A 16,388-nucleotide genomic window follows, 5' to 3' on the forward strand; every position below is an offset into this window, starting at 1 on the left:
TTTGTGGACACAATGACACAAGAACTTCAGAGACGCTTTAAAGTAGGAGATAATTCGACATGGGAAATCTTGCATGCCTTTCATTGCCTGGCAGTCCCGGAGAACTGGAAAACAGCAAGCATTGCAACAGAAGCACTCCAAGCTGTGAAGAAACTGTGCCAGTTTTATAACATTGAAGAGGAAGGCAAATTGCAGACAGAACTGAAGGTCTTCCATACTTCATACTCGTGCCCATCACCAGTTAATGTGTCATCTACGTATTCTTTCAGTGATCAAGAAAAACAATGCACATCTAGTTTTTCCCAACATGACTAAGCTGCTGAAGACATATGGCACACTTCCAGTGTGTTGTGGAAACTTTTCTGAGAGATGAGACCAAGATTTGTCTTTGAAAATATTTATTTGCTTGCAAGCAGGATCAACTTAAAACAGAGTGACAATCATCAGTCTGCAGAGAGTGGAACACTCTCTGTTATCTGCATACCATTTTTATACCCCTACTGCTCTCTTCCCCACCAATCAAGTCTCATTTTACATTTTCCCATGCTATGTTTCAGTCTTATCCACAGCTCCAAGGCCATGCACATCTTCCCTTCTCAATAACACAAGATATCATTCATTCTGGAAGAATATGTTTAACACAACCCCCACATAGGCCTCTGTTCTGCTACAATCAGTGAAACACTCCTAGAACTCGCTAACAATCTCACACTTGTGTCAATAGAAGAAAGGAATACATATTCTTAGATTAGTTTGTAAATCACAAGTTTGCAAAAGCATTAAAATAAAAATTTCCTCCACACTTCCCCCTTTTTGTCATTAAACAACCCTAAAGTTGGGAATTTTTATAAAAGAAAACAGTGTCCTAAAAACTTTTCATCACACGGGTGCTCTTCTTTGCTATCTTTACTGCTGTGTGGGTGACCAGAAGCACTTGAAAGGGCCCTTGCCACCGCCTTGATCTCCAATGTTTCCTCCGTAGGTCTTTAACCTAAGAAATCTCCAGGTTTCACATCATGCAGTGGTTTGTTTGCTGCTCGAGCTAGTGCTGCTTTTACCTGCACACAGACATCAGAAAGCATAGAAGACATTCTCTTGCAATACTCTAACATGCTATGTTCCCACAAATCGGTTGAAGGCAGCTGGGTGTTTCTGCTTTTCATTTCTATATACTGTATATGGGCAATTCCAGCGTTATGGACGTGACATTTTGCGTTGTGGACGTGACATAAAAATGCTCAGAGAATGAATTTGTTACGATTATATTGAACCATCTGTTTATATTTTACAGAACCCTTGTTGATAGAGTCTAAACATCAAAAAATGTCAGTCTATGAAAAAAAATGTATATTTAAGAAAAGGGAAATAAACATGCGTTATGGATGTGACAAAAAAAGGACGCGGTTTTAAACATGTGCGTTGGCACGTCACAACATTTCCTGAGGTACTAAAAAGTCTCTCTGAAGGTGAACTACTTGCTGGTATACAGAGATACTTCCTGGCTAGTTTACTCAGGTGTGGGAAGTCGACCTGATGGACTTGCAACCAAGTGAGAGTGTCCATCTCACTGTCTATGGTGGGAGACATCATGTAGTTGTTCAATTCAACTTCCAAAGTGTGCGATGGTTCCATAGAAGATGGAGCTGGGGATGTCTTGAAGAAACTGCCCAGGGATTTTTTGGCCTTCTTTGGGGTGACATCTGATGGACCCATGCCCTGGTGATCTTCATTACTCCTAATTTAGAGAAATAAAATAAATATTGCAATCAAAAAAGTAATAGCGCATTATTTTTTAACTTACTATTGTCGTATTAACATTTACCTTTGGCACAGTTGCTTCAATTTCAGTCATCACCCTGGCTTTGATGTCTGACACCTTGTCAGAGCTGATGTAGCCGGCTTTGAATCTGGGGTCCATAAAGCAGGTCATGTCCAGCAGTTCTTGAGTTGCTGGGTTGTCATACTTCGTGTTCATGTACTCTAGAATCTTCTTCTTTATGGACTTTGTTAAATCACTCTCTTCTTCCTTTGCAGCAAGAATTGAGGTGTTCATCAAGTGGAGTACAGATTTCACATATGAAACACTTACGTAACTTTCACCTGATAGAGCATCTGTAAATTCTTGCAGAGGCTGCAATGCCTGGTTTATAGACTCGAGTACATCTAGATCCTGCCAGGAAGGAACTAAATGTCTTGACTTTCTGTCTGCTGACAGGACATCGCTTATGGCCGGCTGCTGCTCAAGAACTCTCTGAATCATTCTCTGCCTCGAACCCCACCTTGTAGGGCATTCTGTGATGAGAGAGTGCTCTGGAAGTTTGTGCTCTTTTTGAGCTTTTTTCAGTGCCATCTTCCCTTTCCAGGTGTGGGAGAAATGTCCCACTAACTTTTTGCAGAGACCAACAGCTCGAGTAATGCGCTTCATCACTTTTAACAGCATTTTCTGAAGAGTTAAGAAAAAACAAAACAATGATATGTTGACAGAGAAGATCTTAGAATTAGAGTCTCGCATCCAATCTTTATCTGAGGATAGTAAGAGTTTAACGACGATAGAAAACACTTTGGATGCGAGCAACATTAGCGCACACAGCTCGGTTCCGGTTGAAAATCCTCCGCAGCTGGGAAACTTCGTGACTGTGAGACGGCGTAGTCGCAGGACAAAACATCACTCGACCGTTCCGATTACAGTCTCGAACAGGTTTGCCCCGCTCAGTGACGCACCGACTGAGAAACCTGCTGAAAGTGCCCTAGTTATCGGTGATTCTATTGTTCGGAACGTTAACATAGAGGCACCAGCCACCATAGTCAAATGTTTACCGGGAGCCAGAGCGCCTGACATCAAGTCAAATTTAAATGTGCTGGCTAAGGCTAATCGTAAATTCAGTAAGATTGTCATTCACGTCGGCACAAATGATGTTCGACTCCGTCAATCGGAGATCACAAAAGATAACATTAAAGAGGTGTGTGAGCTCGCAAGCATGATGTCAGACACTGTAATATTCTCTGGCCCCCTCACTGCTTATCGTGGTGATGAGATTTATAGCAGATTATCATCACTAAATGGCTGGTTGTCTGAGTGGTGCCTGCAGAATGATATAGTTTTTATAAATAACTGGAAGAGTTTTGAGGGCAGACCTGACCTGTTGAAACGAGATGGTCTCCATCCCTCCTGGGCTGGGACTTCCATCCTGTCTAGAAATATGGCAAAAAGTCTTAATGCTAATGCTAAAACTTGACTCGCTGGGGCCCAGGTCAGGGAGCAGACAGTATGGCTTAACCAACTGTCTGCTTGCCGTCTCACGTCGCAGAATACACAAAATGTACAACATGTAGTAATCCGTTCTCCCAAACATCACAAAATAGAGACTGTGTCTGTCCCCCGGATTAGCAAACATAAAATAATGCGTAAACCTCTTGAAAGTAATTTAATAAACGTTAAACAAACTAAACATGAACAAAATACAGATAATCAACTGTTACGACTCGGATTGCTAAATATTAGATCTCTCTCTAATAAAGCACTTTTTGTTAACGATATGATAACAGATCATAAAATAGACATGCTCTGTTTGACAGAAACATGGCTAAAACCAGATGATTATATTGCTTTAAATGAATCTGTCCCCCAAGATTATTATTATAAACACGAGCCTCGTCTAAAAGGCAGAGGGGGAGGTGTCGCAGCACTTTACAATAACTCTCTTAGCATTTCCCAGAAGTCGAACTCTAAATATAATTCTTTTGAAGTCATGGTTCTTCATGTTTCAACACCTAATACTAAAGATAAAACACTTTTTAAATTGATTCTAGCTATTGTATATAGGCCTCCAGGGCACCACACAGATTTTATTAAAGAATTTGGTGGGTTCTTATCAGAACTAGTACTGGCCGCAGATAGACTCCTTGTCGTTGGTGACTTTAACATCCACGTAGATAACGTTACAGATGCCTTAGGAATGGCTTTCAAAGACACTCTTAACTCCATGGGCATTAGTCAACATGTGTCAGGACCCACTCACCTTCGTAATCATACTTTAGATTTAATACTGTCTTACGGTATAAATGTGGACGACGTTAAAATCCTTCAGCAGAGTGAAGACATTTCGGATCATTATCTGGTATTATGTTTGCTTCACTGGCCTACGGCTGCAAATAAAACTCATTGTTACAAATATGGTAGAACAATAACTTCAACTACCAAAGATGCGTTTCTCGATAATCTGCCCGAATTGTCTCAAATCATGAGAAATAACGTTGAAGATCTTGACATTACCACTGAAAATTTTAATTCCACCTTCTCGGTAACGCTAGACAAAGTTGCTCCACTACGTTTAAAGAAGATTAAAAATGGCAGCCCCACACCGTGGTATAATGAACACACTCAGGCTCTAAAGAAAGCGGCCCGAAAAATGGAGCGCAACTTTAAGAAAACTAAATTAGAGGTATTTCGTACAGCATGGAAGGATAGTATTCGAAAATACAGGAAAGCCCTAATAACTTCTAGATCCGCCTACTTTTCATCACTAATAGAAGAAAACCAGCACAACCCTAGGTTTTTATTTAACACGGTGGCTAAATTAACAAAAAATAAATCGTCAGTGACTTCTGATCCTGTATATCAGCATAGCAGTGATGAATTTATGAACTACTTCACATATAAAATCCAAGATATTAGAGAAAAAATTATAACAATGCAATCAGAAGTGAAACCCGCTGAACAAACTAACTACAGCGCCCTTAAGGAGAAAATGCAATTATTTTATACCGTAGATCAAGATGAGCTGTCTAAAATTATTAGATCATCTAAATCAACAACATGCATACTAGACCCTATACCTACAAATCTACTGAAAGAGATGCTCCCAGAAATTATAGATCCTCTTCTTGGTATTATTAACTCATCTCTGACATTAGGACATGTGCCTAAAGCATATAAGGTGGCTGTTATAAGGCCCCTTGTCAAAAAACCCCAACTCGACCCTAGAGAACTAAGGAACTACAGGCCTATATCGAATCTACCTTTCATATCTAAAGTTCTGGAAAAAGTAGTTTCAACTCAATTATGCTCCTTCCTCCAAAGGAATGACATCAATGAAGAATTCCAGTCTGGATTTAGAGCATGTCACAGTACAGAGACTGCTTTGATCAGAGTTACAAATGATCTGCTATTGGCGTCTGACCGAGGTTGTATCTCGTTATTGGTGCTGCTAGACCTTAGTGCTGCATTCGATACCATTGACCACAGCACACTCCTACATAGACTCGAAAATTATGTCGGCATTAAGGGAATAGCTTTGAAATGGTTTAAATCTTATTTATCCGACCGTTTTCAATTTGTAGCAATAAACAATGAGGTGTCACGCAAATCGCAAGTCCAGTACGGTGTACCACAGGGCTCAGTCTTAGGGCCTCTGCTCTTCGCATTATACATGCTACCTCTAGGAGATATAATAAAGCGACACGGAGTTAGCTTTCACTGTTATGCTGATGATACTCAACTTTATATTTCCTCGAAGCCTCATGAAACACAGCAGTTCCATCGAATAATGGAATGCATAGTCGATATAAAAAACTGGATGAGTAACAACTTTTTATTACTGAACTCGGACAAAACGGAAGTGTTACTTATTGGACCGAAAACTGCTATAAGTAACAACCAAGAATACTGTTTAACTATTGACGGATGTTCCATAAAACCCTCGTCGTCAGCAAAGAATCTTGGCGTTCTATTCGATAGTAATCTGTCATTTGAGAGCCACGTCGCCAACACCTGTAAAATTGCGTTTTTCCATTTTAAGAATATATCTAAACTACGTCATATGCTGTCAATCTCAGATGCAGAGAAGTTAATTCATGCATTCATGACATCAAGACTAGATTACTGTAATGCACTGTTAGGTGGTTGCCCTGCAGGCTTATTACAAAAACTCCAATTGGTCCAAAACGCGGCAGCTCGAGTTCTTACACGTACAAAAAAGTATGAACATATTAGCCCGGTTCTGTCAACCTTGCACTGGTTACCTATAAAGCATCGCGTTAACTTTAAAATCTTGCTTATTACCTATAAAGCCTTACATGGTTTAGCTCCTCAGTACTTGAATGAACTCCTTTTGTATTACAGTCCTTCACGTGCATTACGCTCTCAGGCGTCCTGTCAGTTGGTAATACCTAGAATTTCAAAATCAAGTGCAGGTGGTAGATCCTTTTCCTATCTAGCGCCTAAACTTTGGAATAGTCTTCCCTGCACTGTCCGGGAGGCAGACACACTCTGTCAGTTTAAATCTAGACTAAAGACGCATCTTTTTAATCTTGCATACACTACTCTTCCATAATATAAATCTTCAGAGGGTTTAGGCTGCATTAGTTAGATCAACCGGAACCAAAAACACAACTGATGTACTTGTTGCATCAAAGAGTACAGAACAGTACTCTACTCTCAGCCAGTCTTGTCTCATTGTTCCAAGGTTACCACAGCGAGCAGGATGCAGTTCATGGCCTGACCTGATGGTAGAGCGGAGAATGGGAAGTGGGGACCTGACAAGAGCTGAGATGATAGAGCTGGATAAAGAAGGACGCGGTCTCTTGACATGTCTTCACCACAAAACTTCAAATGCTATTAGATTATTAATGATAATCTTAAACTATAATTTATTTTATTATTAAGTTTATTTATTTTATTTAGCCTTGTTGTGCAAGTTCTCTGGAGCTTGTGCAGAGGCAGCAGCTTTTGCCAGAGGGGAACTGGAATCCCCTGGTTGGGCCTGGGTTCTCCTGAGGTTTTTTTTCTCGATTAGAGTTTTGGGTTCCTCGCCACCGTTTGCATACTGTTTTTGCACTATCTGCCTGACCGGGGGGGCTGCTTTAGAATCTTAAAGTTTTACTTAATTAATATTGCATATAGGAATTTATTATCTGTTATATTTGACCTGTGCTTCTCTCTCCTTTATCCTAAATGTGTGCTCTCACTGAGCGTGTGTGCGTACTTGTCCGTGTACGTACGTGTGTGTGTGGTTTGTGTGTGTGTGTGTGTGTGTGTGCGTGTGTGCGTGTGTCTCTGTGTCTGTGTGTGTTGGTGCGTGTTGTGTGTGTGGAGTGTTTTGTGTGTGGGTGTGTCTGTCTTCTGTGTTTCCAACCTTTTCTTGTTTTTGCAGGTACAACTTTGATTGTTTTGCTTGTAGTCAATGTGTCTCATGTACAGCTGCTTTGTAACAATGAAAATTGTAAAAGCGCTATATAAATAAAGTTGAGTTGAGTTGAGTTGATATAAGGGTTAAATAACATTGAAATATTATAATTACAATTTTATATGACAGCATTTGAGACAGAAAACTGTCAGCTACGATGTGCTAGCCTCTGTGAAATTACTTCCTAAATAAACATTATCTTAAATATTACAATATCCAAAATCATGTCTACAACTGTACGTTTTTTCAGATGTAATTTTATTATTGCAAATATAAACATTATTATATGTATATTATATAAACAAATATAAACACTCACCGATGGCCAGATGCAAGCGGTGTCCAAAGCATTGTAGTCTGACCCAATTATTAAATTCGGTAGCCTTCACCACATTGGCGCCGTTGTCCGTTGTAATGGACACTTGATTTTCCTCTTTTAAGTTCCAGCTGGCTAAAACATCCTGCAGCCCATGGGCTATGTTTTCACTGGTGTCGGATTTGGGGAAATATCTGCGAAGGCAGCTGATATCTTCGGTCTAATTTGTTAATTAGACCAACAAAGCCTTCATTGCTCACGGTGTTAACAGGCATCATGTCTTTAGCTATAAAGCGTGTAATAGCATCTGTTATTTCCTTGTGCCGTTTCAACGTTTTTTCATAAGGCGTTGCATTTGTAAAACCTCGATCGATGGTTGTCTGTACGACTCCTGTATTTTACTTGGCTTTTCGTTAGCAGTTTTGGTAGATTTGGCCTTAAACTTTCGGAAGTCTTCATACAACCCCCTGTGGTTGTGTTCCAGATGACTGCGGAGATTAGTTGCATTTCCTCTCGGCGTGACCACAGTTTTGCGGCACAACTTAAACAGTACCTGCATTTGTGACACGCCTTCTCTCTTGAAGCCAAAATATTGCCATACTTCAGACGTACCGTTCTTTTTAGGCACAAGTTCGTCGCTGTCATTTTCCTGGCTCGTCTCTATTCCTGCTATATTTATTTTACGCTCTCTGCAGTGCTTTGAGCCGTGAGGTTCACCTTTGGGCCCGCAGTCTAGCCAATAGTACTTTGTATAATAGCACCTACTTGGCGGGTATAAGGCATGTAAGCCCCCTTCTGATTGGTCCAATTTGGACAATCTAAGCATGCAACACACAAATGATTAACACATAAAATAAATGTAATTTATCGCAACTCTCTGTGATATGGATATCGCATATACTATTATCGAGATAACGATAATTTTTCGATATATCGTGCAGCCCTAGTTTATACACATTAAGCCCAATAATAACACTAGTTTATATGCTAGTACTGTGAGAACGTTTAGCTGAAAATTAAAAGAGTCACAGAGTTAACGTACCATTTATACATTCAGGTATAAAACCGACTGTCCCTATTGTAATTTAATTACAGTTTTGGATCAGATGACTAGACCTGAAGCAGTCACAAAAGATAATGAGCAAGATCATATAGGGGCATTTAAAAACATTCACAGTACAGAGTAACAAGTTGAAGTAGATGAGATTGTAATGATAATTTTGTTGTGCTTTTGCAGGAATGATGGGGAGCAGTCTGCTCCGAGGCCAAGAAAGATGTCCAGTATCACTTTGTGGTTCTCGACTCTCCAAAATAAGCTGTGTGGAAAGGGTGCTTTGAGTTGACTGTTGTCATCCTCCTCTCTGCGGTTGACTCCAGTCAGTTTATAACAATAACAGTCTTGTAGCCATCCTTACAGGTCAATGTTTTCATGTTGTGAGTCACATGTGCTGATGTATCCACCTAAAGTAGCAGCGTAGTATGTTTTCACCACTTCGACACTTTTCCCCAGAAGATAAGTCAGATTCATGCTTCTTTTCTTTATAATCCACCACCACCATATCACCCATCATCGCCTGACTTTAGTGTAACCTCTAGTGAAGAGTCATGTGAGAAATGAATACAGGTTACTAAATTACAAGAAAACAAGTGTTAAAGGTATAAAAGGTATTTCTCCAACTGGGTGTTGACTGAATACAAACAATTACTATTGGTATACAAGTCATTATATACTACACACACACTAAAATATTTCCAATTAATGTTTTTAGTAATTTATTGAAGTAACAGAATAAATGTACTAAAATCATACGTGCGTTTTTCATTTTTATATTGACTACTTTGGGACGTATATAGGGCTGCAACTAACGATTATTTTGATAATCGATTAGTTGGGCGATTATTTTTTCGATTAATCGGATAAAGGTTTAATTAGATCTTTTGCTTATAATGACTAAACCAGAGATGGGGAAAGTATACACAACTGAACTCATTTGCCTTCTCACAAAATGTTGTGGATGTCTCCCTCATTAACACATCAAGGCTGAGTTGATTCAGGCGTGTCATATTATAAGCAGCCAACAATAGTCTCTCCCAAACGTGGGAGGGATGGGGCGGTTGGCCAAAGAAATATATGTTTGCATCATTTAAAGTGAGATATTTGTCATTCAAATGTAGTGAAGTACAGTAAAGTAACCACAAAAAATAAGTAGCCTATAGTACAAAAAGTGTACTTACTTCCCAGCTCTGATATAAATAAACCCCCAAATCGGGGTATTTCACCTATTATGTACTTTGCAAAGTGCAAATGCCACAAATTGGGTTTTACAAATATAATCTTTAATTTTGTAATTTAAGACTCCCCTTTAAACATTAAAACTGCTTTAAAAGATGCATAAAAAACACGTTTGACTTTAAAACTTCGCACCTCGCTCTGCACGGAGAGACAAGTTTGACTTTAAAACTGCGCAACTTGTGCTGCACAGAGAGACGCATGCACGGAGAGACACATGCACGGAGATATGGAACGCGAACGGGGACAAAACATATAACGCGAAACGCGTGAAATTTGGACGCGTCAACATGACAATTTTGTACGCGTAAATACGAAGGTTGAGTTCGGGTGATCGCGTCAGACCGTACACCAGCCAATAGCGTTGCTCTGTTTAAGATTATATTTGCATTTGTGATGCGATGGCACGTTGCTATATACGTATATAAACATCAGACGAACATTTTTTGCGTGAGGGATGATGCGCTGTTAGGTAATCAAATACCTATGCAGACGTCACACGTAACATTTGTTCGCGAATGAGATTGCAATTGTACGTTGGCATGTACGTAGGCAAACGTATAAGTTCTGAGTGATACGTTGGTTGTGATGTCAGTCCTATGTCATGGGTTGTCATCTCATCTTTACGTCCCAGAATCCCCTTTTTAACTTTGGCGGTTTTTGTCTCCGAAGGTGGAAAAGTTGAATGCTCTCTAGGATGGCTCTTAGAAGTTTTTTATTAAACTGTCAAAGAACCTTTACGGACTGCATTGGATTGGCGTCCTCTTATCACACAGAGGATGATTTGAATATTATCATAAACAGGTATGTCCAAAAACATTACATTTATAAGATGGCTGACTTCAAGCAACTTGAATGCCATGCCATCATGGTTCATTTCTTAAGGGTGTTGTCATTGAGTTTAACAACAGCAAATATTCACATTACATTTTTTTACTAAACTAAACTTTACTGATAACCTCTTTTCAAAACGCAACATATTTTTTATTTGCCACTAGTAGTTATGCAGTATATTTAACTAGCCTCAAAGTCTAAGCCAGAGTACCTAATTAATTATGTTTATGAACTACAGAATGCAGACAATGGCCAGAAGTGTGGTATGGTCCAGAGTGCGACTCCTGGATGCAGAAACAGCAAATGCTATCCTGGATCGTGTGTCTGAATTCCTGGATATTCTGGAAACTTTGCCTCAACTGCAAGGTATGGTCCACATAACCAGACTGACTGAAATATTAATCACTTGGCTACGATTTGTTTATGATTTGTTATTTAACCTGTTATTCTGTTAACCTTAGTCCCCCAGGCTTACAGTGTTCCATTGGTGAGGGGTCTACCTGGTCGTCCACAATATTCCATTACACAGGAACAGTTGCGGTTTCTGCTGGAATATAATTTTTCAACAAAACAGATGGCAGAAATCTTGGGAGTGTCCAAACGAACAGTAAAGCGACGTTTAAGGTGAGGTTATTGTTCTCAGCAGTTTATACTCTCCTTATCCTGTTTCCTGCATTGCTTCCTGTTTCCTGCATCGCTGCCGGCAGCTTCGAGTATACTACGATCCATCGAGCAACCTTGGTAAGTTGGAATTGCACTTCAAATCCGGTGAGTTATGGCTTCTATTCCTATTATTGTTACTTGCACCTCATGTCATATGTTTAGCTTAGCCTTCTCTGTCAGCTGCGAGGGATTTATATGCGATAAATGCAGGGAAATAGTTAGGATGACAGAGAAGATCTTAGAATTAGAGTCTCGCATCCAATCTTTATCTGAGGATAGTAAGAGTTTAACGACGATAGAAAACACTTTGGATGCGAGCAACATTAGCGCACACAGCTCGGTTCTGGTTGAAAATCCTCCGCAGCTGGTAAACTTTGTGACTGTGAGACGGCATAGTCGCAGGACAAAACATCACTCGACCGTTCCGATTACAGTCTCGAACAGGTTTGCCCCGCTCAGTGACGCACCGACTGAGAAACCTGCTGAAAAGCGCGTTGCTTTGGCTCGATGAAACGGGTACGCAGGCAGTGGAAATACCTTTCCCAGAGGGCTGGAAATCACAACCGTTCCCCATCGTTCGGCTCGTTGGTCTGGGGCATCATTCTCGCTTTGGGTGCAAGAGGTCCCGGGTTCAATTCCCGGACGAGCCCTGCTTTAAGCATGCCACTTAACGGTACGACACTCAAAGGAGCGCTATGGCAATCCAGAACGTGACAGCAGGGTCACCGTAGCCGGTTAGCTCAGTTGGTTAGAGCGTGGTGCTAATAACGCCAAGGTCGCGGTTTCGATCCCCATATGTGCCGTTGACTTTTCACTAGCATCCTGTCCATCTGGCATTGCTAGTGCACCTGGGGACGTTCGACCAACAGGCCTGCACAAGCCAAACAACAGCTGACGTGGCCAAATTAGCTCAGTTTGGAGAGCGTTAGAATGAAGATCTAAAAGTCTCTGGTTCGATACTGTGTTTCGGGTAAGCTCACTCTGTCCATCATTTTGCTCTTGTTACTGCAGAGCTCTTTGTGCTCACCCGACCGGGCAACCTTTTCTCTGTGATCTGGCGGGTCAGCAGGCCCTCGACGTAGGGTTCCATGGTGTAATGGTTAGCACTCTGGGCTTTGAATCCAAAGATCCGAGTTCAAGTCTCGGTGGGACCTCTCAGCGGAGCTTCTCTCTTATTCGGGGCGTCCAATCAGAACCCCCTCCGAGGGGCCCCTGTCAGGGATTTTTACCGCCCAACTGTTTGAGCCTTTCTCCTAGAACAATTGCGCACAAATGAATTTCATCTATGTTTAATCGCTTGGAAGACGCTTTAATCCACAACGACTCGCAGGCGAGAGATTAAGTAACACTTTTGATTAAGGAGCCAACCGTAAGCGTTGTCTAGAACGCTATGTTTGCGTGCAGGCGTAGTGTTGTCCTTGTGAAACGATGAACCACAAAGAAGATGGAGAGTTTTTGTAATGACAAAGTAAGACTGTGTTAGGTTTACAACGAGGGTTTAGTTAACATCAAGTTTCAGTAGCACTTGCTGCTATTCATACTGATAACAGGCCACCGGTACGCAATGCGCCAAAGGTCAATACACCCTAGGGAAAGCGGAAAATACAGCAGAACAACATTGAGCCATGTTTCTGTGAAACACAGCGCAGCGGAGTTGGAAAAATCTTTGTTTGTCCTGGTGAGTAAGAGTATTTCGTCCATTTTGTTGGTAAGGGAGCGGACATTCGCCAGGTGTATACTCGGCAGCGGGGTCCTAAATCCGCGTCGTCGGAGTCTGACGAGCGCACCCGCTCGCTTTCCCCGCTTGCGTCTTTTAGAGCGTTTGTACAGAGCTGCCGCTCCTCCGAGTAAAATGTCCAATAAGACGTCTGAATTTTCAAAATTAGGGAAAAGATTGATAGAAGGGCATTGCTTAATGTTAAGCAATTCGTCCCTGGTAAAAGTGATTAAAGAAGAGTAGCTTAAAACAGGAAAAACAAACAAAAAAGACATAAGTACTAGAGCACTCCAAACCGAGGCAGCCATCCGCGGCGCCATCTTGAAGCATTTTTATGTTAAGTCACGAAACGCCATCACGGCCAGGTGTCGCTCCTCGGTATGGCACCTCGACGCACATGACAAGAGTCTCCCGTATGGTACGTGCATTGCTTTTACCCAAAGCAACGTGATGCAGGAGCTTCACATTCAACGACAATCGAGTTGTCACTTAAGATTACACAAGTTTTCTTGCAGTGTTACTTGCATTTTCATTAAGCCAGTGTGAACACGTGCTGTGGTGCGTTTCCTTGTGCTTTCCTGTAGTTTCTTGAAAAGCGTTATCCCCCTTATTGTTGGGCAATTGTCAAAATAAGTCCTTAGCCCTGGGCATGAAACATCTCTCCCCCAAATGTTTTTGATTCTTTTTTTAAGAATTTTTGTGTGTGCAATCACATTAACGTTTCAGACATGGGCAATNCACTTACGGTTGGCTCCTTAATCAAAAGCGTTACTTAATCTCTACGCCTGCGAGTCGTTGTGGATTAAAGCTTCTGCCAAGGATTAAACGTAGATTAAATTCACTTGTGCGCAATTGTTCTAGGAGAAAGGCTCAAACAGTTGGGCGGTAAAAATCCCTGACAGGGGCCCCTCGGAGGGGGTTCTGATTGGACGCCCCGAATAAGAGAGAAGCTCCGCTGAGAGGTCCCACCGAGACTTGAACTCGGATCAATGGATTCAAAGCCCAGAGTGCTAACCATTACACCATGGAACCCTACGTCGAGGGCCTGCTGACCCGCCAGATCACAGAGAAAAGGTTGCCCGGTCGGGTGAGCACAAAGAGCTCTGCAGTAACAAGAGCAAAATGATGGACAGAGTGAGCTTACCCGAAACACAGTATCGAACCAGAGACTTTTAGATCTTCATTCTAACGCTCTCCAAACTGAGCTAATTTGGCCACGTCAGCTGGTATGTGGCTTGCGGCCTAACATTTTTTATTCATTTAGCTTAGTCTTCCTTGCCATAACAAATGTATCTTAACTCATTGTTTCAATGGCCAAAGAAAACCTAACTTATAAGTGAAATGTAACGGTCAAGAGCCCAACTAAAGCAAACACTGATCACATTAATGGTGGTTTAATACATTTCAACATTAATTGCAGGTGCAAAAGTGATATAGATTCAATGCAATTATAGAGATCACCTGAACATCAAAATCAGAAGTTCAGAAGACGTCATAAAAAGACGTTGTAAATACTTTCATTCTGGCTCCTCAGGTTGTCTAGAACGCTATGTTTGCGTGCAGGCGTAGCGTTGTCCTTGTGAAACGATGAACCACAAAGAAGATGGAGAGTTTTTGTAATGACAAAGTAAGACTGTGTTAGGTTTACAACAAGGGTTTAGTTAACATCAAGTTTCAGTAGCACTTGCTGCTATTCATACTGATAACAGGCCACCGGTACGCAATGCGCCAAAGGTCAATACACCCAAGGGAAAGCGGAAAATACAGCAGAACAAATCGCCCATGTCTGAAACGTTAATGTGATTGCACACACACACACACACAAATTCTTAAAAACAGAATCAAAAACATTTGGCAGGAGAGATGTTTCATGCCCAGGGCTAAGGACTTATTTTGACAATTGCCCAACACTAAGGGGGATAACGCTTTTCAAGAAACTACAGGAAAGCACAAGGAAATGCACCACAGCACGCTTTCACACTGGCTTAATGAAAATGAAAACTTAATGAAAACTTGTGGAATCTTAAGTGACAACTCGATTGTCTTTGAATGTGAAGCTCCTGCATCACGTTGCTCTGGGTAAAAGCAACGCAGATACCATACGGGAGACTCTTGTCATGTGCGTCGAGGTGCCATAGCGAGGAGCGACACTGGGCCCTGATGACGTTTCGTGACTTAACATATGAGCAGGACCCAACACGAAGACGTTGGTTTCGTTCAGTTGGTTAGAGCCTGGTGCTAATAACGCCAAGGTCATGGGTTCGATCCCCGTACGGGCCATTGACTTTTCACTAGCATCCTGTCCATCTGGCATTGCTAGAGCACCTGGGGACATTCGCGGACTGGCCTGCACATGCCAAACGACAGCCGACGTGGCCGAATTAGCTCTGTTGGGAGAGCGTTAGACTGAAGATCTGACGTCACACGTTGGATTACGTCACTACCTGTTTGCTGAGAGCGCGTGGTTTGAGCCGGAGCTCTTTCAAACGTATTCTTAATACATTCTTTATTCTTGTTATATCTTAAGACTTGAGTTTTAAATTGTTATTCACCAAGGGTAAAACTTATCCTTAAGTATATCCCATACCAAAATCGTCCTTAAACGCACTGATAAATTACTTTTATTGGATCACTCGCTATTAGCCTCAGGCTGTTAGCATTACCAGCCTGATGACTAGGGATGTCGAAATTAATCGTTTTTACGATGCAACATGATGCAGTAATCAAAAATATTTTTTAAATAAAAAAACAATAAAAAATATCACATGAAAAGTACATGATAAACAGTTGAATAAATTTGTACATTAATAGCTACAAAATGAGAATGCAATCAAAACACATTAACATTGAATTTTTGGGGGCTTAAAATAATATAAGAATAAAAATGAATTAAATAGTAGAAAAAAAGGTCTCACGTACACTTACATGGATGGTCAACCCATGAGTGACATGTTACAGCCCAGGGGCTGATATGGATGATTTGAACATGCAAAACAATCAAATTTTTCAGCGCATGCTTCGGCCTAAGTGACAGCCGGATACAAGAGTGTCATTTTCGCACAGGTATGTGCAGTGCAGTCTGTGCACAAGAAGCAATCGACCCATAAGTGGCATCCATCAGCCCGTGGGCTGACTTGGATGAGTTTGAAGATGCAAAATGCTGACAGGCAACGACATATGTGTTGGCCTAAGCGGTAGACGGTCTTCAGGGTGCAAATTCCACGACGAGTTTTGATTTTTTTGTGAGGTAAAAAACAATAAAAAACATTTTTTTAAATGTAAAAAATGGTCCAAATGTTAACCAAGGAGCTCCAAAGCACATGCTGGTGCACACCAGGCTGTTTGGAGTGGGCAGTGTGGTCAAATCATGCTGAAAAACCATTG

At 41.3% G+C, this 16,388-nt stretch overlaps 1 protein-coding gene, 1 long non-coding RNA gene and 2 other non-coding genes across 5 annotated transcripts; 2 read left to right on the forward strand and 2 right to left on the reverse strand.

The window, feature by feature from the left end:
- Positions 1–389: 389 nt before the first annotated feature.
- On the reverse strand, positions 390–9,060 carry LOC130549426 (zinc finger BED domain-containing protein 4-like). 2 transcript variants are annotated; one of them, XM_057326645.1, is made up of 3 exons: positions 7,504–9,060; positions 1,823–2,443; positions 390–1,735 (listed from the first exon to the last, which is right to left on the reverse strand). In XM_057326645.1, exons 2-3 carry the CDS (start codon positions 2,438–2,440, stop codon positions 1,730–1,732), a joined length of 624 nt encoding a protein of 207 aa, XP_057182628.1. In that variant the 5' UTR covers positions 2,441–2,443; positions 7,504–9,060; the 3' UTR covers positions 390–1,729. The 2 variants fall into 2 exon arrangements, with proteins under 2 accessions (XP_057182628.1, XP_057182627.1); XM_057326644.1 differs by lacking the exon at positions 7,504–9,060 and having other exon boundaries at positions 1,823–2,930.
- Positions 9,061–9,994: 934 nt separating this feature from the next.
- LOC130549431 (uncharacterized) lies at positions 9,995–11,750 on the forward strand. Its single transcript, XR_008962188.1, has 3 exons — positions 9,995–10,262; positions 10,463–10,990; positions 11,086–11,750. It is a non-coding gene; the product is annotated as an uncharacterized LOC130549431 (long non-coding RNA).
- Positions 11,751–12,369: 619 nt separating this feature from the next.
- trnaq-uug (transfer RNA glutamine (anticodon UUG)) lies at positions 12,370–12,441 on the forward strand. Its single transcript has one exon. It is a non-coding gene; the product is annotated as a tRNA-Gln (tRNA).
- Positions 12,442–13,964: 1,523 nt separating this feature from the next.
- On the reverse strand, positions 13,965–14,036 carry trnaq-uug (transfer RNA glutamine (anticodon UUG)). Its single transcript has one exon. It is a non-coding gene; the product is annotated as a tRNA-Gln (tRNA).
- Positions 14,037–16,388: the final 2,352 nt, after the last annotated feature.

Source organism: Triplophysa rosa, unplaced genomic scaffold, assembly GCF_024868665.1.
Source record: "Triplophysa rosa unplaced genomic scaffold, Trosa_1v2 scaffold11_ERROPOS9267472+, whole genome shotgun sequence".
NCBI classification, from domain to species: domain Eukaryota; kingdom Metazoa; phylum Chordata; class Actinopteri; order Cypriniformes; family Nemacheilidae; genus Triplophysa; species Triplophysa rosa.